At 38.3% G+C, this 19,108-nt stretch overlaps 1 protein-coding gene across 1 annotated transcript in view; it reads right to left on the bottom strand.

The window, feature by feature from the left end:
• The window catches only part of LRP2 (LDL receptor related protein 2), a 213,535-nt gene that overhangs the window by 77,950 nt on the left and 116,477 nt on the right, over nucleotides 1–19,108 (bottom strand). Inside the window, exons 32-38 of the mRNA XM_050750442.1 lie at nucleotides 18,344–18,510; nucleotides 17,196–17,339; nucleotides 12,349–12,458; nucleotides 8,148–8,325; nucleotides 5,562–5,775; nucleotides 3,854–4,093; nucleotides 1,338–1,526 (exon numbers count right to left, since the gene is read on the bottom strand). Coding sequence (XP_050606399.1) covers nucleotides 1,338–1,526; nucleotides 3,854–4,093; nucleotides 5,562–5,775; nucleotides 8,148–8,325; nucleotides 12,349–12,458; nucleotides 17,196–17,339; nucleotides 18,344–18,510 — 1,242 coding nt within the window. The remainder of the gene's footprint in view (nucleotides 1–1,337; nucleotides 1,527–3,853; nucleotides 4,094–5,561; nucleotides 5,776–8,147; nucleotides 8,326–12,348; nucleotides 12,459–17,195; nucleotides 17,340–18,343; nucleotides 18,511–19,108) is intronic.

Below are 19,108 nucleotides of genomic sequence, written 5' to 3'. Positions count from 1 at the left end.
TTAGGCTTTGCAGAGCATATGGTTTCTTTAACAAGTACCCAACCCTGCCACTATAACATGAAAGCAGCCATAGACAATACACAAATAAATGGGCATAGCTGTGTTACAATAAAACTTTATTTACAAAAACAGGCAACAGGCTGCATTTGACCCACAGGCCCTAGTTTGCTGACTACTGCTTTATCTATACCCTCAGAAATAGTCATTTCTAATCAGGAACAGGAGTTAGGAACCCAGTTAAAGCTTTATTTAACCATACTACCATATTTACTTTTTGCAATAAACTCTTATTATATAGTACTTAGATTTTCATAATACATGTTAATATTTCCCCCCCTTTTTTTTTTTTTTTTTTTTTTGAGACAGAGTCTCACTCTGTCACCCAGGCTTGATGGCAGTGGCATAATCTCGGCCCACTGCAACCACTTCCTCCTGGGTTCAAGCGATTATCCTGCCTCAGCCTCCTGAGTAGCTGGGATTACAGGCACACACTACCATAGCTGGCTAATTTTTGTGTTTTTAGTAGAGATGGGGTTTCACCATGTTGGTCAGGCTGGTCTCGAACTCTTGACCTCAGGTGATCCGCCTGCCTCAGCCTCCTAAAGTGCTGGGATTACAGGCATGAGCCACCACGTCCTGCCTACATGCTAATATTTTTAAGTGATGCCTACTTACCAAGCTTGATCCAATGATACTGATTTTATGTAGAATTGGATTATATTCCAAAACATATAATACCACTAATTATGAGTGGTATTTTTACTCAAATGAGTGATAAAAATGAGTGGTTATTCAAGCTTATGTGCATGAATCAATACAACTAAGTTAATGTAATACTGGACCAAGTACTTAAAAAAATTACTAATAAAATATCTCATTATCTAAGTGATTTTTATATATGAATAAAAGGAAGCAATTAAGAATTTGGCAACTAAAATTGCTCAGCTTCAAAGTAAATGAATGCTGTTCCATAGTTTATATTTTTATATCCCTTTCTCTTGAAAATTTAGAAAATTTCTAATGCAGAAATCAGGTGCATATCTAAGTGTAAAAAAACCAAATCCACATAATTTAATATGTTAACCATTTTTGTCTTCAGATTATGTTAATAACAGAAGAAAATGATAATGATTAATTTGTTACGAATCTGTAAACTGAAACACCATATCATTTATCAAATAGACACATAGCATAATCTAAATTCAATGTATCTTAAATCATCTTAATAATTGTCTAGAAAAACAAACCTGTAGCACATGGAGTTAGGCTAAACTTTCGAGCATAAAATAAGACGACAGAGATGCAAATCCATTAAAATCACCATACAGCTTATATACCTGCTACCCAATCCACTGCAATACCCCGGACTCCATTTTCTCCTATTCCATGTGTAACAATGTTCATCAAAGAAGATCCATCTGGTTTAATTCTACGGATCGCATTATCAGATGTCACTGAGCTGCTAAAATCACACCAATAAACAAAGCCAGAGGACACATCCACATCCACATGCAGTGCATTTCGTCCTGGAAGTTAAGAAATGATCATTAAACAATGCTGTCACTGCAAGTAGAACTTTTAAATGTCTGCCCTTCCTCTCAAACCCTCATTCCCAACCCCCTGCTCTCAGCATCTCCCCATTACAAAATGAAACCCTTTTTTCCCAGTTGCAGTGAGCAGGCCTACAACCCACATCTTGGTTTCTAATACTCTTTCCCACAATAAGGAGCTCTGGCTCCCAGGAGAAATGCTGGTTATAGATTTAGGCAGGGAAGGTACAAAGTGAGCATGAAACATCTTATTGTACCAAGAAACAAGGTGTACACAGAAGTATACAGGTGCTCACTTGAAGAGGCTCCCTGGCCAAAATGGATCCACTAGAACATCAAAAGAAGGATTATAGTAATTGATTGTAACACACTGAATTTAAAAAATAAAAATTTGACCCCACGATGATAATAAATTTTTTAAAAGATAAATTGGGGAGAAACGAAGAGCTTTCCTTTATAGAAGAATATTATCTAACAAATATAAAGGGAATGCTAGAATAAGAAAATCACCATTTTGCAATCCTCAATTAAATAATCATTTCAAACAAGGATCATCAATGGCTGCCAAAACCAAAGGGTAAAACGTGCTTGGGAGCCAAGACATTCACAGGGCCCAAGTGTGACTGCATAGATTTCACCCAAATTAAGAAGGAAAAAAATATACCTTTAAAAAGCAGCAGTGTAGCAGTGACCACCTTAACCAGTGATCAAACTCAAACGCCACTAAGAGCAGGACAAGCTGACATTATGTTCTTCCTGATAAGATTCTGTATCAACTAACACAGCATAACCTATAAAGTATTTTTGCTAAATGTATTTAACCTTGATCTAATCAAGCAATTAGACCTAACTTCCATTTCATGAGAACTACAGGGTAAAAAATGAAAGACAGGCTAAATATTCAGACAAATCCTCAGTGTGGGATTCTCAAAGACAGCAGGTCTGCCTCTTTAAAACATCAATGTCATAGCAAAAAGCTAGAGGCAACTACTCCAAATTAGAAGAAACTAATGAGATATTCCCACTGCAATGCATGAATCTTGATTAGATCTTGGATGGAACAAAACAGCTATATATAAAATGTTGTGAGGCCAACTGGAGAAATATGATTATGAATATTTAATAATGCCCTTTGAAACTGTATGCTAACATATGTAGGGGTAAAGTGGCATGGTATATTAAAATTTATTTTCAAAAGGTTCATAAAAATGAATGTGAATGCATATGCATGTACACACACACACAGATTGAGAGCTCAAATGTGATGAAATGTTAACAACTGTTAAATCTTGGTAAAGGATATAGGATATTTGCTAAATCTTTCAACGTTTCTGTGTTTGAACTTTTTTTTAATGAAAAGCTGGGAGAAAAAACGACTGAATTTGTCATATCTGTTCAAGATGATAACTTAGATCCATAACTTTTTAGATATGGAAAAACAAAGAGGAGTCATGAGTCCACGGGAACATGACCATCAGGCAGGAGGATGTGTGGGACTGGAAGCTCTCTGACTCCTTTCCCCTGGTTCATTTCTGTATTTTCTGACCATCTCTTCCAGCCCTTCATTCACTTCATCCTTTTTTCCTTCCTTTCTACCCTGTATTTCTATTTTTAGCCTGTGACATTCTCCTAGCAGTGTTAGAAAATTCTTAGTTCCTCCTGTGCCAAGGTATACCTAAAAACCTTGGTTCATCTAGGAAGCAAGTGATCATTTTATACATTCAGAGTATGTAAGCACAAAGTGCTGCAAAAATAGGATTACTAAAGAGGGACTAATACTGTGAACTCTTTTGCTTCAATTCACCAAATATATATTAATAAATCATATTTGTGGACTATTTCATTACTATATTAAATAATAGTATACCTTCTACCGTAAATCTCCATTAGTAGTCAGAAATAAAGCACGGTTCTTCAGAACACTAACTCTGTAGTACTTCTTGCAAACCCATGCTACATTCTATATTGCTCTAGGCCTGTGGTTCTTAGTGTGATCCATGGGCCAGCACCATCAGCATGCCCTGGGAGCTTATTAGGAGTGCAGATTCTCTGGCCCTACCCTAGACTACAAAATCAGAAAAATCTGGCAACGAGGCCTGGCGCTGTGTTGCTGTGAGCCCTCCAGGTGATTCTGAGACACATTAAAGTTTGAAAAACACTTTAGGCTGTGCCAGTTGATTTGAAGGGAAAGGAAAGCTTCATTATGCACTGAATCCAGACATGAAGAAATGTTTTCATGGCACCAGGGATTTCAACCTGGTGCCAGATGAAGTCAAATCTTACTTATATTGGAGTTGGCATACCTTGGCCTGCCACTGGCACCATGGTTTCTGAATGATCTGACAATTCCAAGCTAAAGCCCCTGATTGCAGACAGCATTGAAACAACAATGAAAGAGTTATATGGAGAGCAGGACCGATTATCAGGATTGAGTTTAAATCCAGTGGCACAGGCGCAGGAAAACAATCCTCCTGGTACAGGCAGGCAAATCTGCTGACAGGCATTCATGTTGTTGCTACAGCCATTTGAGGATTCCGCAGTATCTAAATGAAAACAAAATCTGTTTGTAACTTTTGATCCTAGCTACTCGCCACCCCATCTCAAATTTCTTTAATTGGGTCACCAAATAATTTATTCTAAAAATTAATAACCAACATATAGTAGCTGAGCTAATCTAAAAACAATATTGGAGAGACTAGAGCTTATACAATAACACTTAAAGGTATGAAACCAGTAACCCAACTATTGTATAATAGTTAGGTAATGGGGCTTCAATTGTTTTTTTCTACAAATCATGTGAGGATTACGGAGGTCAGTATATAAATCTGTTCATAATTTGCCTATGAACTGGCACTTAAAAGAATACGTTCAGTTACATGATCAATAATGTGATTATTTGTTTTTTAAAATATATGAAATAAGAAGATTTAAAGAATAATCCTTGAATTAATGGCATTCCCAGTGACCTGGATGAAACTGGAGACTATTATTCAAAGTGAAGTAACGCAGGATTGGAAAACCAAACATCGTATGTTCTCACTGGTATGTGAGCTAAGCTATGAGGACACAAAGGCCTAAGAATGATACAATGGACTTTAGGGACTTGGGGGAAGGCTGGGAGTGGGGTGAGGGATAAAAGACTACAAATAGGGTACAGTGTATACTGCTCATGTGATGGATGCTCCAAAATCTCACAAATCACCACCAAAGAACTTACGCATGTAACTGAATACCACCTGTACCCCAAAAACCTAAGGAAAAATAAAAAAATAAAGAATATTCTTTACAGGAATAAAAAATTAATTTTTATTGCATGTGTTTCTTTCACATGCAGTTAAAAAAAAATACCTAGTGACAAACTTAGGTTATAGGACAGGAAACAAATTGTTTGATCATCTTTGGCTGAAGACGAAAGCTATAAAATACATCAAAAAATACTACCTGTATCATAACACTAATTTAAAGGGGTAAATCAGAAGTTAAGATTATCTTTTTAAAAAATGTTGAAATAGGCAACATCCAAAAGTATTCCTTTTAAGACTAAAAATTCCATCCCATTAACACTTTTCTAGCAGGCATCCAACTAATATGCCCTGAGCACCTTCTATGTGCCAGGCACTATTCTAATCACTGAGTATTGAGCAGTAAACAAGACAGACAAAATGCCTGCCCTTATGGAGGTTATATTCTAATAAGTAACACAAAAATAGAAAACAGATAATATGTCAGGGAGCTCTGTGAAGCAAAAGCAAAGTAAGGAATTGAAAGTAATGGAAAGAGAAACGGAATAAACTTACTCTAAAGTCAATCTGGCCTTTCAGATGCCAAATTAGCCCTTGGCACTTAACCATGCTTAAGACTTCATTATCATTTTTTAAATATTTTGGGTAATTTCAATTTGCATGCACGTGTATGTACATGAAACTCTGTGTGGGTGTGTGCTTACAAATGTAAGTTATGTGTGAATATGCATTATACACCCACAAATGTATTTCAGTGACAAATACTTACTGCGTCTGTGATAAACTCGAAGACCCCTCAGATTTGGAACATTATCTCTCAAGACTATTTTATTGGCCCCAGTGGCCTTGTCAACTCTTTCAATGACCTCATACTGTTCATCAGTATAATAAAGGAAAGAATCATAGACTGCAATTCCCCAGGGGTGGGAAAGCTGGTGTACCAGGATCATTCGATCTGTTCCATCCACGTTTCCTCTTTCAATCTAAAGGATCGGAATTTTCGTTAGTTTCATGGATTCACAGTGAAATTTGTGAATATTTAAACATTAATATTCCCCTAATTATAATGTCTCACATTTATCCAGCTCTCTATCCCTTACAGAGATTTTTCACATCTACTTTCTGATTTGATCACAACTACACCAAGCAGCAGGTCAGGAAAATGTCACTGTGCCCATTTCACTGATAGTGAAGACAGAGCTCACATGAGTCAGTCAACCTTTTCAGGTGGCATGGGGAAGAAAAGGGAGCTAAACCACTAGTCTCTGCATGTGATATTCTGGTCAAAGATGTACTCAAACATCTAAGTGTGGGCCATTGCACAGGAGCCGACTCACCCTGAGTTTAACAGCTTCACTGACAATTTATGTAATAGAGATTGGAAATATGCCCCCAAACAACCACAGAGGACAGCAAGACGGGACGCGGCCAAAAATGGTGCCATTATATTGGAACAGATAACAAGCTTTAATCAAAATGGCTTTGGTAAACTGGAAAAGAACCACAAGAATAAAGTCCCTAAGGGAAAATGATAAGTAGTCAGTTTCTTCTGGAAGAAAAATGAAATATAGATGTAGCTGGTTTAATTTCACTCCAAAAACCTGCCTCAAGTGCCTGCTCTGTGCCAGGATCTGGGCTGGGTATTGGTGAGAGACACAAAGTGTTGCTTTACTGCCACGGCTGACAAGGTAGCCCAGCAGTTACAAGAGTTGTTATGCCCTAGAAACTGATCAAAGTTCTAGAATTTAGAACATAAGGAACATGAGCTTGGAGGAGCGCTGCAGAGGGAGCGGACACCAGGGCCAGATTAGCTGAGCAACCTCACAGAAGTGTTGGGAGCTAGTCCTCAGGGCAAGGCTCCAAGCTGAGCCATGATCCAATTTGCTGACTGTGGCTTTATGAAGAAAACATGTCTCCAACACGAAAACAGGTTTCACCACTGAAGGCCATGCCTAGTCAAGGCCAGAGAGAGGTTGCTCAGAATGGTGGAGGTGGCAGAAAAGATCTGGGCATGAGTGACAGGCTGAGGATGGATTGCAGGATTTGGTGATGATTAAACCAGGAGAGTGAAGGAGAAATAAGGGAACTACACTAGGAGAAAGGTTGGAGAGTCACACCACTAACAAGCTCGCAGATTCAGAAGCTGTGTCCTATCAGATGTGTGTACAGAAACCATACCATGTAGCAAGAGCTTCCTCATCACTGCACACATGTATCCAACTCTGCAAAGTGTTTTCACACACATCATCACTTCTTTTTAATCTCCAAAGCTTACCATCATTATAGGTCCATATTTGGAGTGAAGTTAGTACTTGTTGAACAAACAATGAACTGAAAGCCAAACCTACTGCACAATATTATGAAAAGCATCAATGTCAAGGATCTGAAATAACTACTGTTAAAAAGCAAGGGAGGGACTAGCATATATTCAATTCAGCACCCAAAGCAATGCTTCATCAATAATTATTATTGAGCACCGTCTATGTGCCTAGCCCCAGCTACATAAGCACAGCAGTGAAGGTCAAATACTATTTCAATGAGCGAATGAGACTTTACAGTTTCTGCTTCTTATTGTAGAACATAATGAACCCAACCTTGGAGTTGAAAATTACCACTAAAGAAAATTTCACATGTGTATTAATCATGTTAGAATATTAGAGAAGAATGTGTAGCTATGAGGGAATGCTGAGCTCAGAACCTTGCTACATTAAATAAATAGATACATACATACATACATACATACACACACACACACAGGTAGATACATGGAATATGCCTATATCCTATACAGGTATATAAATTCTATATTTTATATAGAATAGATATATATTCTGTATTCCATAAAAATATATTCTATATTCTACAAATATAATAGATATATATTCTGTATAGCATATATAGCATCTATATAGATTCTATATACCATATAGTATAGATATATATTCCATATTTTTCATATATATATTCTCTCTATATATATAGGTGTGTATGTATATATTCCCTATAATTGGAGAACCCATAGTACTTTCAAAGAAAAACACTGAAATCACCAAACCATGAAAGAAACGGCTCTGAAAGGACAAGTAAAAAATGACAAATGGAATTAATTTGTCCTGAAGAAAAACAAACGTTGGTGGGAAAATTAATAAACATTACCCTACAGGGAAGTATGCACATACTGTAAAGAACTGAACTTCAGCTAGGGGCAAGGTATGTGCAAGGGAAAGAAGTTATTGGGAGAAAGGGCAAGTTACCAAGTAAGATTGTTCAAGAACCACTGCCTGACAGCTCAGAACACTCAGCATCAGCTATGCCAGCTCAGCATAAAGACCAAAAACTGAAAGGGTGCTCATACCACTCCTCTTCCAGTGACTGCCCAGTAGAGTTTCTGCTCCTCGATGTCAAGGGTGACACACTCCAGGTGTTCGAGGTTCCCAGTGAAGAGAGTTTTTACAGATGTGCCATCCATGTTAGCACTGGCAATCTTGGCAGGAACCCCACTGTCAGTTCCCTGGTCTGACCAGTACAGCTTCCTACAACCATGAAAAACACCAGCATGTAACAAAACAGAAGGTGGATTTGAGTCAGTGACATAGATGACAATGTGTATTACTTGTCCTCAAGATGCTCACAATATAATGGGTAAAAGCTGAAAATCAATATCTCATTGCATACAATGTGGAGGGGTATTTCACCAGTGTTCTACCAATGTCAGTATATTTATTTCTTAACTATAATCAGAGTAGAGGCCATTTAAAATGGTGTCTGGAATAAGAGGCTAGCGTTTCCCACTGGCAGCTGAACCTTTAGCAAGGTCAGATGTGTGGGAAGCTTATGACAAGGAAGAAGCCTACATCAATAATCCCTCCATCTTCAGTACATAGTGAAGGCCAAAGCTAATATAAAAAGCTGCCAAGTACACTCCCTGATCACTTACCAGGCCTCATTCAGTTCTTCTCCAAATCACCATCTACCACAGAACCAGCTATTTAATTACCTAACCTGATTTCTGTGATGAAAAATGCAAAGACTTTTGAAAACTGACACAGAAAATAGGAGAAATGATGAGTAACACTTTTCTGTGAGAGTGGAATCTCATTATCATGCTGTTATGGGGTCAGGAAGACTTCTTTTTTCTTTCTATTTCACAGCGATCATGTACACATGAACCATAATCACACAGCATTGCCAAACCCATGATATGTGAAAAATGTATTAAAGTATATGAAGGGCTGCTTTCCATTTCCACCGAAGAAAAACTTCTAGACTTGTACCCAACTTTTAATTCCTTTTGGTTGCACCTCCTTCTATATCTTCAATAGATAATCCTCTTACATTCTTTTCTGAAAAGTCCTCAAACCCCTTCATTTAAATAATCTTTATTCACCTACCTCTTCCACCACCAAATCAATATGCCCATCCCTTGAATTTCATCTTCAACTCTAAACTTCTCTGCCTCTAAGTTCTCAAACTGAAATGCTCTGCTTTGACCAAAAATTCATTTCCTCCTTGCTTTAATTTTTCCTATTAAACTTGTTTTTTGCCCTTACCTGCCTGAGCTCCCAACCCTCCAGTCCCTCTACACCTGGACATCATATGTAACCATTTCAACAATATTCTTATTTATTCTTTTGGGCTCCCACTGTGCCTAAGCTAATCTCCAACCCTGGGTTTCTGCCATTTTTTTTTTCTTTCTCCTCTCCCATTTCAGGTTACCAAGAATTTCATGGACATAGCACAAAACTTTCGTGAATTCTGAGTTCACTAAAAATTTAAGTTTCCTAATCTAAGCTGAGGATTCTCATCCCTAGCAGATTTTATATCATTTCCCCATATTGACTCTTTCAAGTCATTCCTGTTCTTCATAAATTTCTAATTCCTTCCCCATAACTTTCACTCTCAATCAATTATTTCTTCATCATTGATCTTTCATCTGCTGCTAAAGAATACGCTCAGGTTTCTCTATTCTGAAAGACATTTTCCTGTTACATTTTGACCTACAACTTTATCTTTCTCTAACTTTCCAATACAAAACTCTTAAAAGAGTATCCACATTTCCTCATCCTCCTTCCATTCTTTTAACTTCTACTATCTCTATTGAACATCCTCTCTCGAATACCACCAGAGACTCTGTGATCGCCTCAGCTCTTTATTAATGATCATCCACAAAGATATTTTTCTGCAACAACTGGTTCAGTAACATTTACCACAACTTTCTCAAGACTTTCCCTTCACTGAGAATCCAAGACATTAGATCCTCAAGTCTCTGTCTTTTTTCTCCTCCTATGTCCTCTGACAAAATTCTAAGCTCTTCTAATCATCTCCCAACCCAACTGGGTTGCTCTTAGTCACTTAAACAAACACTCTATTTTCTGTCCCTTTGCTCCTGACCTTCCATCCTTCATATCACATGATATATCTTAAAAGCTAGCTCTGCCTAGTGAAATTCTAGCTATGCTTTAAGATCCAGTCCAAATGATATCTCTTCCACCAAGCTGAAAGGTCGCCTCTTTATAGCACTATCATCCCAATATTTTTAGCCTCTCTTATGGCTCTTAATCATATATGAACCTGGGTTATTGTTCTTTATACAGGGGCCTTACCCTCCTTACTAAGCCATAAATCCTTAAGGTTGCAAAGGTTGCAAATTAGGTCTTTAATCCTTGTATCCACCCTCGAAACTCCCCAACATGGCCCCATGAAAGAGACTGCTTCCACTTGCCAAAATTAATGTCTTCCTCTTCTCTCTAGGTAAATAGGTGGACTGCATGTCCTTCTGTGCAGTTAGCTGTGGTCACGTGACCCAATTGTAACTTAAGGGGTGTGAGCAGAAGTGGTGTGCACTACTTGTAGGCCTGGCTCATGAAAACCTCCCAGCAAATTTCTGAATGTTCTTTCCTTTACTGCTCAAAAGATGCTGATACTTAGAATGACCTAGGAAGCCTCCTACCGAAGATGGCAGAGCATCCATCAGCCTGGGTCCTGGAATGACTATGTAGAGTAGAGCTTCCTCCCATCTTCTGCCCAAACCCCACTGCCCATATAAAATACAAATAAATTTCTATTTTCTTTGAGCTATTACATATTTTGGAGTTTATTTGCTCCAACAGTTAGCCTATCTTAACTAATACACCACCCAAAAAGGTACACAATGCAGAAATGTCTGATAAATGAAAAATAAATAATAAGTGAACCTGAGTTTCAAAAGTAGAATTTAAAACCTAAGATGGTCCTTCTTCTAGAAAGAATAACTGAAAACTAGTACAAGCCAGCAGGCACAGAATAGAATGTTTGCTTCTTGCGCCGTTTAAGAATTGGATTTGGTTTCCATGTCATCCTTGTCTGAAACAGCTAATACAAATTACTTCTTCAGTGCTCTCCTAGGCCTAAGAATCTGATGACTTTCAAACATTAAGCCAAAATCCACTTGGAATGATGTGACAATCTCTTTTTAAAAAAATCAATGCTTATATTTTACAATTCGTTATTCTGGTTTATAATATGGTATAGTAGATCAACAGAATGAAATAGCCAATCAAACAGACCAGAGGACTCCAGCTGACATCCATTAAGTCCATTTTCTCCTAACTGGTCTCCCTGGCCCTGGCCTCTCTCCACATCAATCCTGACCAATTTTTCTAAAACACAAATTTGGTTCTATCACTCCCTTCCTCAGAATTCCTTGCTGGGAAGAGAAAACCAAATACTACATGTTCTCACTTGTAAGTGGGAGCTAAACATAGACCACACATGGACATAAACATGGGAAAAATAGACACCGTGGACTATTAGAGAGGGGAGGAAGAGAACAGAGCATGGATTGAAAAACTAACTATTGGGTACTATGCTCACTATCTGGATACAATATACCCATGTAACAAACCTGCACATGTGACCCCTATATCTAAAATAAAGGTTGAAATTTAAAAAAAATCCCTACTTGCTCCTTATTACTCAAAAGAATAAAGTTCAATTCCTTAGCATGATATTAAAGGCCCTTCATGATTTGTCCCCAAATGACCTTATCTACTGTATCTCCCATGTGGTCAACAGCTCCCTACTCTAAGCCTCTGGTTCCAGCTCTCCCCACAATCATGCTAAGTGCCGCCATACTTCTGTGCCTTCATTGCTCCCTCGGCCTCAAGAACCACTGCCTGGTTGCAACCCATTCTCCGCCTACTAGAAGGCTTCTCATCCTTCAAGGTCTATTGCAAATGTTACACATCCCCTTAGAGCTTTCCGTGTCCTTTCAAAGTCAGAATATATTGTCAATTCTTATAATGCTATTTTAAAATTCCTAAAAGTTTTGCTTGTTTGGAATTAATTTTAAATCCAGTGTTGTTCATTTGAAGACCACAGAATAAAATATAAACAGTATCCTGCACACTAAATACAGGTCAGAGCTATTTCTCTTTCTCACTGAGCTCCATTATTATTCAAATGTTAACATATGAAATCAGAAGATGTCCTAAATTTGAAATCTTCCATTTTGTCAGACCCTGGCATTAACAAGAACAATGCTGCAGAGAAGACATGTGTCATTTATGAATACTCACCCACGAGTAGGATCAACAGTTATGCCAATTGGAAAGCCAACTCCAAGAGCTGTCCCATCATTGGCAATCAGTGTTTTTCTGTATCTGATATCTCCGTGGAGTGTCAAAACCTATAGCATAAAATAACTTATTAGAACTGAGTTTCATAAGGGGAACCAAAGGAAACTGAGATGAAGGAGAACTTATATACAAAACAAATTCCAAAGCACAATTAGGGATGAACGAGAGAGGGTTTGCATGAGATTTCAGATCATCTCTATTGCACTTCAGGGAAATGAGGAAATTAGCTCAATAGACAAGGAGAGTAAGAGAAGTAAAATCACCTCCCAAGTTCCTACTTCCAATTCACCTAAAATTTCAGGAGGGAACATTTTTATGGATAAAAGGAAGACTCAGTTGGGAAAACATACAGAGCCACTGCCTGAAGAAACTGCAAAAATCCTTCAGGAAAGCCAAGAGAAATCTCTGGAAGAGACAAATGAGAACCCACAGCTTTCCTGCACCCCGATGACCAGGCCGTGGCACTTGGTGGCCAATTACTGCCAACACAGTCAATCAAAATAGTCCAAATTTACTCAGAGGTACAGTGAATTCTGTTCCAAGTCAACAACCTAAGCTGAAACACATGAGCTGAAATCTCTGCCCTGCCAGGTCCTGACTGTACAACCTGAGGCAAATAAATTCACCTCTCTGAAATCGATCAGTCAAATATGGATGATAGCATTATCTTCTGCACAGACCTCAGTCTAAGAGATAATACAGGTAAAGCACTTAGCACAGCACCCAGCACAACTGTGTTCAATAAACTTATATTGTTTAATTGGTCCATCTACTGGTCACATACTATGTATGAGGTATTGGAGCAAACATTATTGTATTTGATCCTTACAATTCTGTGAGGTAGATCCCATCATTTTTCTCAATACAGATGAAGAAAAAGAGGCCTAGAGAGGTTTAGTGGCTTTCCCAAGGCTGTTTGTGATTATTACTGTTACAATCGCAGTGCTAACAGGGCCCTGATACAGCACATAGAAATATGGTTTATTGAACTAGAAGGAAGTTTCTTATTGCAATGAAGCTATTTTAATATGTACCTAAGACAGTCTAAGAGACAACTAGTAAGAAATCAGAAAATGCCTGTTGATTTTTGCATTAAGGTTTTTCTATAAAATTGCTTTTCAATACAAATAGATTATCTGTGATTCTCCATCTCTTATGCATGTGCACACGTGCACACGCATACACACACACACACACACACATTCTTCTTCTCTCCCTCATTCTTTTCCCTAGATTTTTTTCTCTCTATTGTCTGGTATCTTTCACTCCTGCTTGGACTAAGGTAACTTTTCTTTTCTCAGTTTGCCTCTTTCTGCTACAATTTCTCTCCTTTTCCTACGACTAAGGATCTCTTTAGTTCAAAGTTCCTTTTCTTGTTTTCTGGAATATGCAGAGCTCTCTCTCACATGGCCACTCTGTAGGCTTCACAATTCAGCTATAAAATTTCTTTTAGTGGATGGGCGCACAGCTACCCCTAGTGGATAATAGTTTCTTCAATGTTTCTCTTATTTTCAAGTTGGAGTTAAACGCGAACTACTCTTAGGCAGGAAGGCATATTATACAGGTAAACAGAAAGTGAATACGATTCCTATTTTCTTAATTAATCCAACAATCACCCGGAAGAATTACTTACAATTTAAATGACCCAAGGGGAAACACCAGTAAAACCATTAAAAGGGCAATTTGCCCTTGGGTCATTATTCTCATAGGTCTTTTTATTCTCATAGATCGATATTTCTAAAAATATCAATCATTTGAGGGAAACAGCGCTCTGTATTTACAGGATACCTCTGTGTTATGAAGTACTTTTACTTATTCAGCCATAAATTCCACTGTACAGATGAGAAAACAGAGGCTCAGAGAAGTTAATTTGTCCAAGGTCAAATAGTCAAATAGCTCATGAGTAGAGAAAATGCAGTGCTGTCCCCAGTCACAAAATGCATTTCCATGTTTCAGGGTCTTTATTCAACTGTTTTTCTCTGCCTGGGACACCTTTTCCCTATGTCTTCATTTGGCAGAAATAAAAACAGTCGTCCCCCCTCATCCCTGAGGGACACATTCCAAGATCACCAGTGGATGCCTGAAACCTCACATAGTACTGAAGTCTACTATGTTTTTTCCTGCACACACACACCTACGATAAAGTTTAATTTATAAATTAGACATGGTAAGAGATTAACAATAATCCGAAAATAGAACAATTATAACACTATACTGTAATAACAATTATGTGAATGTGGTCTCTCGCTCTCTCGCCTTTTAAATATCTTATTGTGCTGTACTCACCTATTCTCAGACCACTGCAGGTAACTGAAACCTCAGAAAGTGAAACCCTCGGATAAGGAAGGATGTATTAGTCATCTTTCAAGACTCAGCTCACAAGCAACCACGAACGGGAAGTCTGCATGCTCTCTCCCCTCACTTATACCTCTGCCTCCAATCACTAGCACTTTATATTCACTGGCCTTATCACACTTATGACACTGAAGCACAGGTATTTGTTTATGTATCTATCTCACAGATATGTCAGCTACTTAAAGAGAGGAAAAAAAATATTTTATTCATCTTGGAATATCCAGGACCAGCTGATCCATAGAAAGCATTTCCTAGTGCTCATTAAATGAATGAATAAAATAAGCAAGCAACCCAGATTCAAAGCCAGGTCTTTGGACTCCAAATCAGAGTATCTTTCCTCTGTACCTCACTGCATCGGGGCATAATAAGAAACTCTTGGTTCATGTGGTTAAAGTGGCCTTACCAATCCACACACACATGCATGCTCAGTTCTTCTCCAACTGGCTGCTATTGCAATTGTACCTAACACTAATGGGAAAGACATGTTCCCTGCTTTTGGAAAACTATCAGTTTAAAAGAAAAGAACCCCATTTACTAATCAAGAGACCAAGAGATAAAATAAAAGCATATTAATTGCCGTTTGGAATTAAGACAGCTTTGCACTGAGTGGACTCTAGAGAGATGTGAGTTTCGTAGTAAGTGTCTTAGGCAGTAAATGTTGCCTATGTTTAATGGGAGGATGAGAGTTTTAGTTGAAATCATGAAAAGTATTTTCTGCCACTGTCAAAGAGGGTTAAACCAGTCTGGATTGCCAGAGTTGTAGTTTATAAAAGTGCAAAGAGAGAATACTGCCTGGGAATTAGAGCAGTGAAGCTGACCATTTAAGACAATCTCTTAGCTTCTGTGGGCCTTGGTTTCCTATGTTAAAAAAAAAAAAAAAAAAATAGAGCTTGAACAGAGGAGTCTCCAAGGGGCCCTTCACGTTAACACCTGGTGATTCTACCCAGTTTGAGATATTTGTGCGTACTGCTAATTTCCCTCTCATCACGAATGGCTACCACACCTGCCTGCCCTCAGGAATGTTGCGAGGATTAAATTAGATGCTAGTGAAAGATCTTTGTAAATTCAAGCACTGTTGCAGCGAGAACTCTTTTCTCTGCCTGGGACACCTTTTCCCTATTTCTTCATTTGGCAGAAATAAAAACAGTCGTCCACACTCATCCATGGGGGATACATTCCAAGATCACCAATGGATGCATGAAACCTCAGATAGTACCAAACTCTACATAGGCTGTGTTCTTAGTCTACAGAGAGTGCTTTTTAGTGTAGATAGGTGCTCTAAATTAGCCACCAGGCTGCTGTGTGCCTTCCTCATCTTCAGTGTCTTTCTGAATGCTCCAAAGAAAAACCAGCTTGCCAGCTGGTGCCCACCTAAAGCAGTGGATTGTCAGGGCTCTGCTAACTATCGCCCACCAAAACCTTCTCCTTGCTTTGAGAAGTTTCACTTTCAAAATTATTATGAATTAATAATCCCTTCCATGTTTTATCCTTCTCTCAGAGTGGAGCAAACCAACACTAGTCAAGTTACCTCTGACTTCCTTCATGTGATTTCATACCTGTGCCTCATCTAGAATTTCTTCTGGGAATTAGAGTAAAAAGAACATTTATCTTGAAGAAGAGAGTATCAGAGGAATTAGAATCGAGTTTCTACTTTCTGTTTTGCTGTTAGAAAAACTGTACTGGAGCCATAGAAAGATTTCCATCTAAGAACAGAGGCAAACTATAAATTTGGTTGAGAACTGAAATAGCACTGAAGATTAGATGAGGAAACATAGTAAAAATTCCCTGCTTACCATAATCTTCCCTTTATGTTGATTCCCTAGGTAACTTTTATTGATCTTCTTATATATTATTTTTTAAATTACCTAAAATACTTTTATAGCAACAAGGTAGTATTGATAATTAGGAGGAAACAAAATAAAGCAATAGAAAGTTCAAATAATTTATTTTTGCCAGCCAGGCACGGTGGCTCATGCCTATAATCCCAGCATTTTGGGAGGTTGAGGTGGGCGGATCATTTGAGGTCAGGTGTTCAAGACCAGCCTGGCCAACATGGTGAAACCCCATCTCTACTAAAAATACAAAAAATTAGCCAGGCATGGCGGCACACACCTGTAATCCCAGCTACTCAGGTGGCTGAGACAGGAGAATTGCTTGAACCCAGGAGCTGGAGGTTGCAGTGAGCCAAGATCGTGCCACTGTACTCCAGCCTGGGTGACAGAGTGAGACTTCGTCTAAAAAAAAAAAAAAGAATTTTTTAAGGTGGTTTTCCTCTTTCACTTCAGAGACTTTGATAGTTAACACTAGTATCTTTTCCCTTTTTCTTCTTGCTTAAAAATGATTCCAAAATCCACATGAGATCTATTCCTGATACTAGAGTTTACATCAGTTTAAATCCAATGTTTGTGTAAATAGTATTATGGAATCATTACCTCAATTGACTGAGTTCTAGGATTGGTAGAATAAAGATTTCTTGAAACCCAATCTAAGGCCAGGTTCATAGAAGGCCCCACCATAGATACAGAAGCAAACACTGTCCTGTTGGTGCCATCTGTCTTCACTCTGTGAATTTCACCCTGGAAAGAAAGACAAGGGGAGGTGAGCAGTTCCAAGGCCATGGCTCCTACATAAGAACCCTTTCTTCACCGTGGCTACGGCCAGCTGCTGTATTTCTTGAACACTCCTTACACTCAGAGGAAAGGCAAACAAAGGTTCAGCACCATTGGGTAGGCTTCAAACGATTTTTCAGTGTGTCACTGGAATACACAAGGCTTACCATTCAAGCTATCTCCAGTACTGGCTACAGAGATAGTTCTTAACTACCACAAGCATATGAGTCATAAGAAAAACCCAAGTCACAGATGTGGATCAGAAGGCTAGGAGTATATTTTGTATATGGGTGACAAACACGAAACGCAAAGATCTTTCTTCTCTTCCTCCTTTATAGTCTCCTTGCCCTTTCCCTATTCTTAACAGGTTTTTTCCCTGAAGGTTGAAGAAAATGTCCTATGAGGAAGAGAACTGGAAAAATGTTCATTCTTACCCTAGAGGCAAATATTCTAAAGGAAGGCCCCAGAACCACATCAAATGCTTTCACTAAATTCCCTTAGGGAACTACTACTTTTGTCTTGAGTTTTGATCGTTTTTATATTCGTCAAATATTTTCTACTAGCTTAAGACTCCTCTAGGGAGTTGCCTAGTATTTGTTGAGACCTTAATAAATCAATCCAATGCATAATCCCAGCAAGCATTGTGACTGCTGATTCTTGGCATGTATACTGTGGTCAGAAGCAGGTAATTCAGTGCAGGGCAAATCATAGGCACTTCTAGAAAATACTTGGTGAATAAGTAAATAATACACAATAGCTTAAATTTGTTTCTCTTTCTAAAGCTAAAGAGTTTTATGATTTTTGCTCCAGACCAAGCTCACATTTATACCCCTCATTGAATCAAAAAACTTAGGGATAAATTTATTTCCACATCGTTTCCCTTTCAACAAAAGTTTGCATATTAAAAAAAATTAGTGCAGGCAGGCTCTTCAAGAATAAATTATATACTTTGAATGTTATTCAAAACTTACTGGATTTTCAACCCAATAGATGTATTGCTCAGCGTCATCAAATTCAACATCTAAACCATTCTGTATCCCTGCTATGGGGACCATAGCATCATTGCTCTTCACATCAGGATTAAGGGAGATTCCAAAAATTATATGTTGCCTTACAGTTATTAAGAAAGGTTGATCATCTGTGAAAATAGAAGAATATCAGTCAAAATCATATCCCACTATTCCCAGACATTTAGAGTAATGGAAGGCAGTAGCCTGTTACCATCATATGGGCTAAAATGACTTTGCAGCATTGCAGCAATAAATACAATGTACTTCATCAGACAAGCATGGGCCTTTTACAGGGTTTCAGTGGGCTGCTGGACCACAAGACCTCCAACCCCACATGCAACACTGTCTAGACTTTTTCAAGGCAGGTTGGTATTTATCTTTCTCTTCACTGAGTCCTTACACTGATAAACCACCCATGTTTGCTAAACCTCACAGACAGGAGGTTCTGCCACTTCTACACACAGACAAACCTCACTAACACTGATCTCAGGGAAAGGAGAGTTGAGTTTTGGAAAAAAAAAAAAAAGTGAAAAAAATCATTTAGACTATTCTTGTGAAAGGCAGCTTACTAGTTTTAAGAATGTTCAGAAAATAAAACAACACTACAAAGTGTTGCCTAGTATTTATTGAGACCTTAATAAATCAATCCAATGTATAATCCCATCAATTGTTACTTGAGTAGTGTCTCTCTTCCCCATAAGATTTTAACTCCCAAAGGTCAATGAC

This window comes from Macaca thibetana, chromosome 12 (genome assembly GCF_024542745.1).
Source record: "Macaca thibetana thibetana isolate TM-01 chromosome 12, ASM2454274v1, whole genome shotgun sequence".
Lineage (NCBI taxonomy): Eukaryota > Metazoa > Chordata > Mammalia > Primates > Cercopithecidae > Macaca > Macaca thibetana.
The sequence above is the reverse complement of the archived record's forward strand: the minus strand, read 5'-3'. Positions and strand labels throughout refer to the sequence as shown.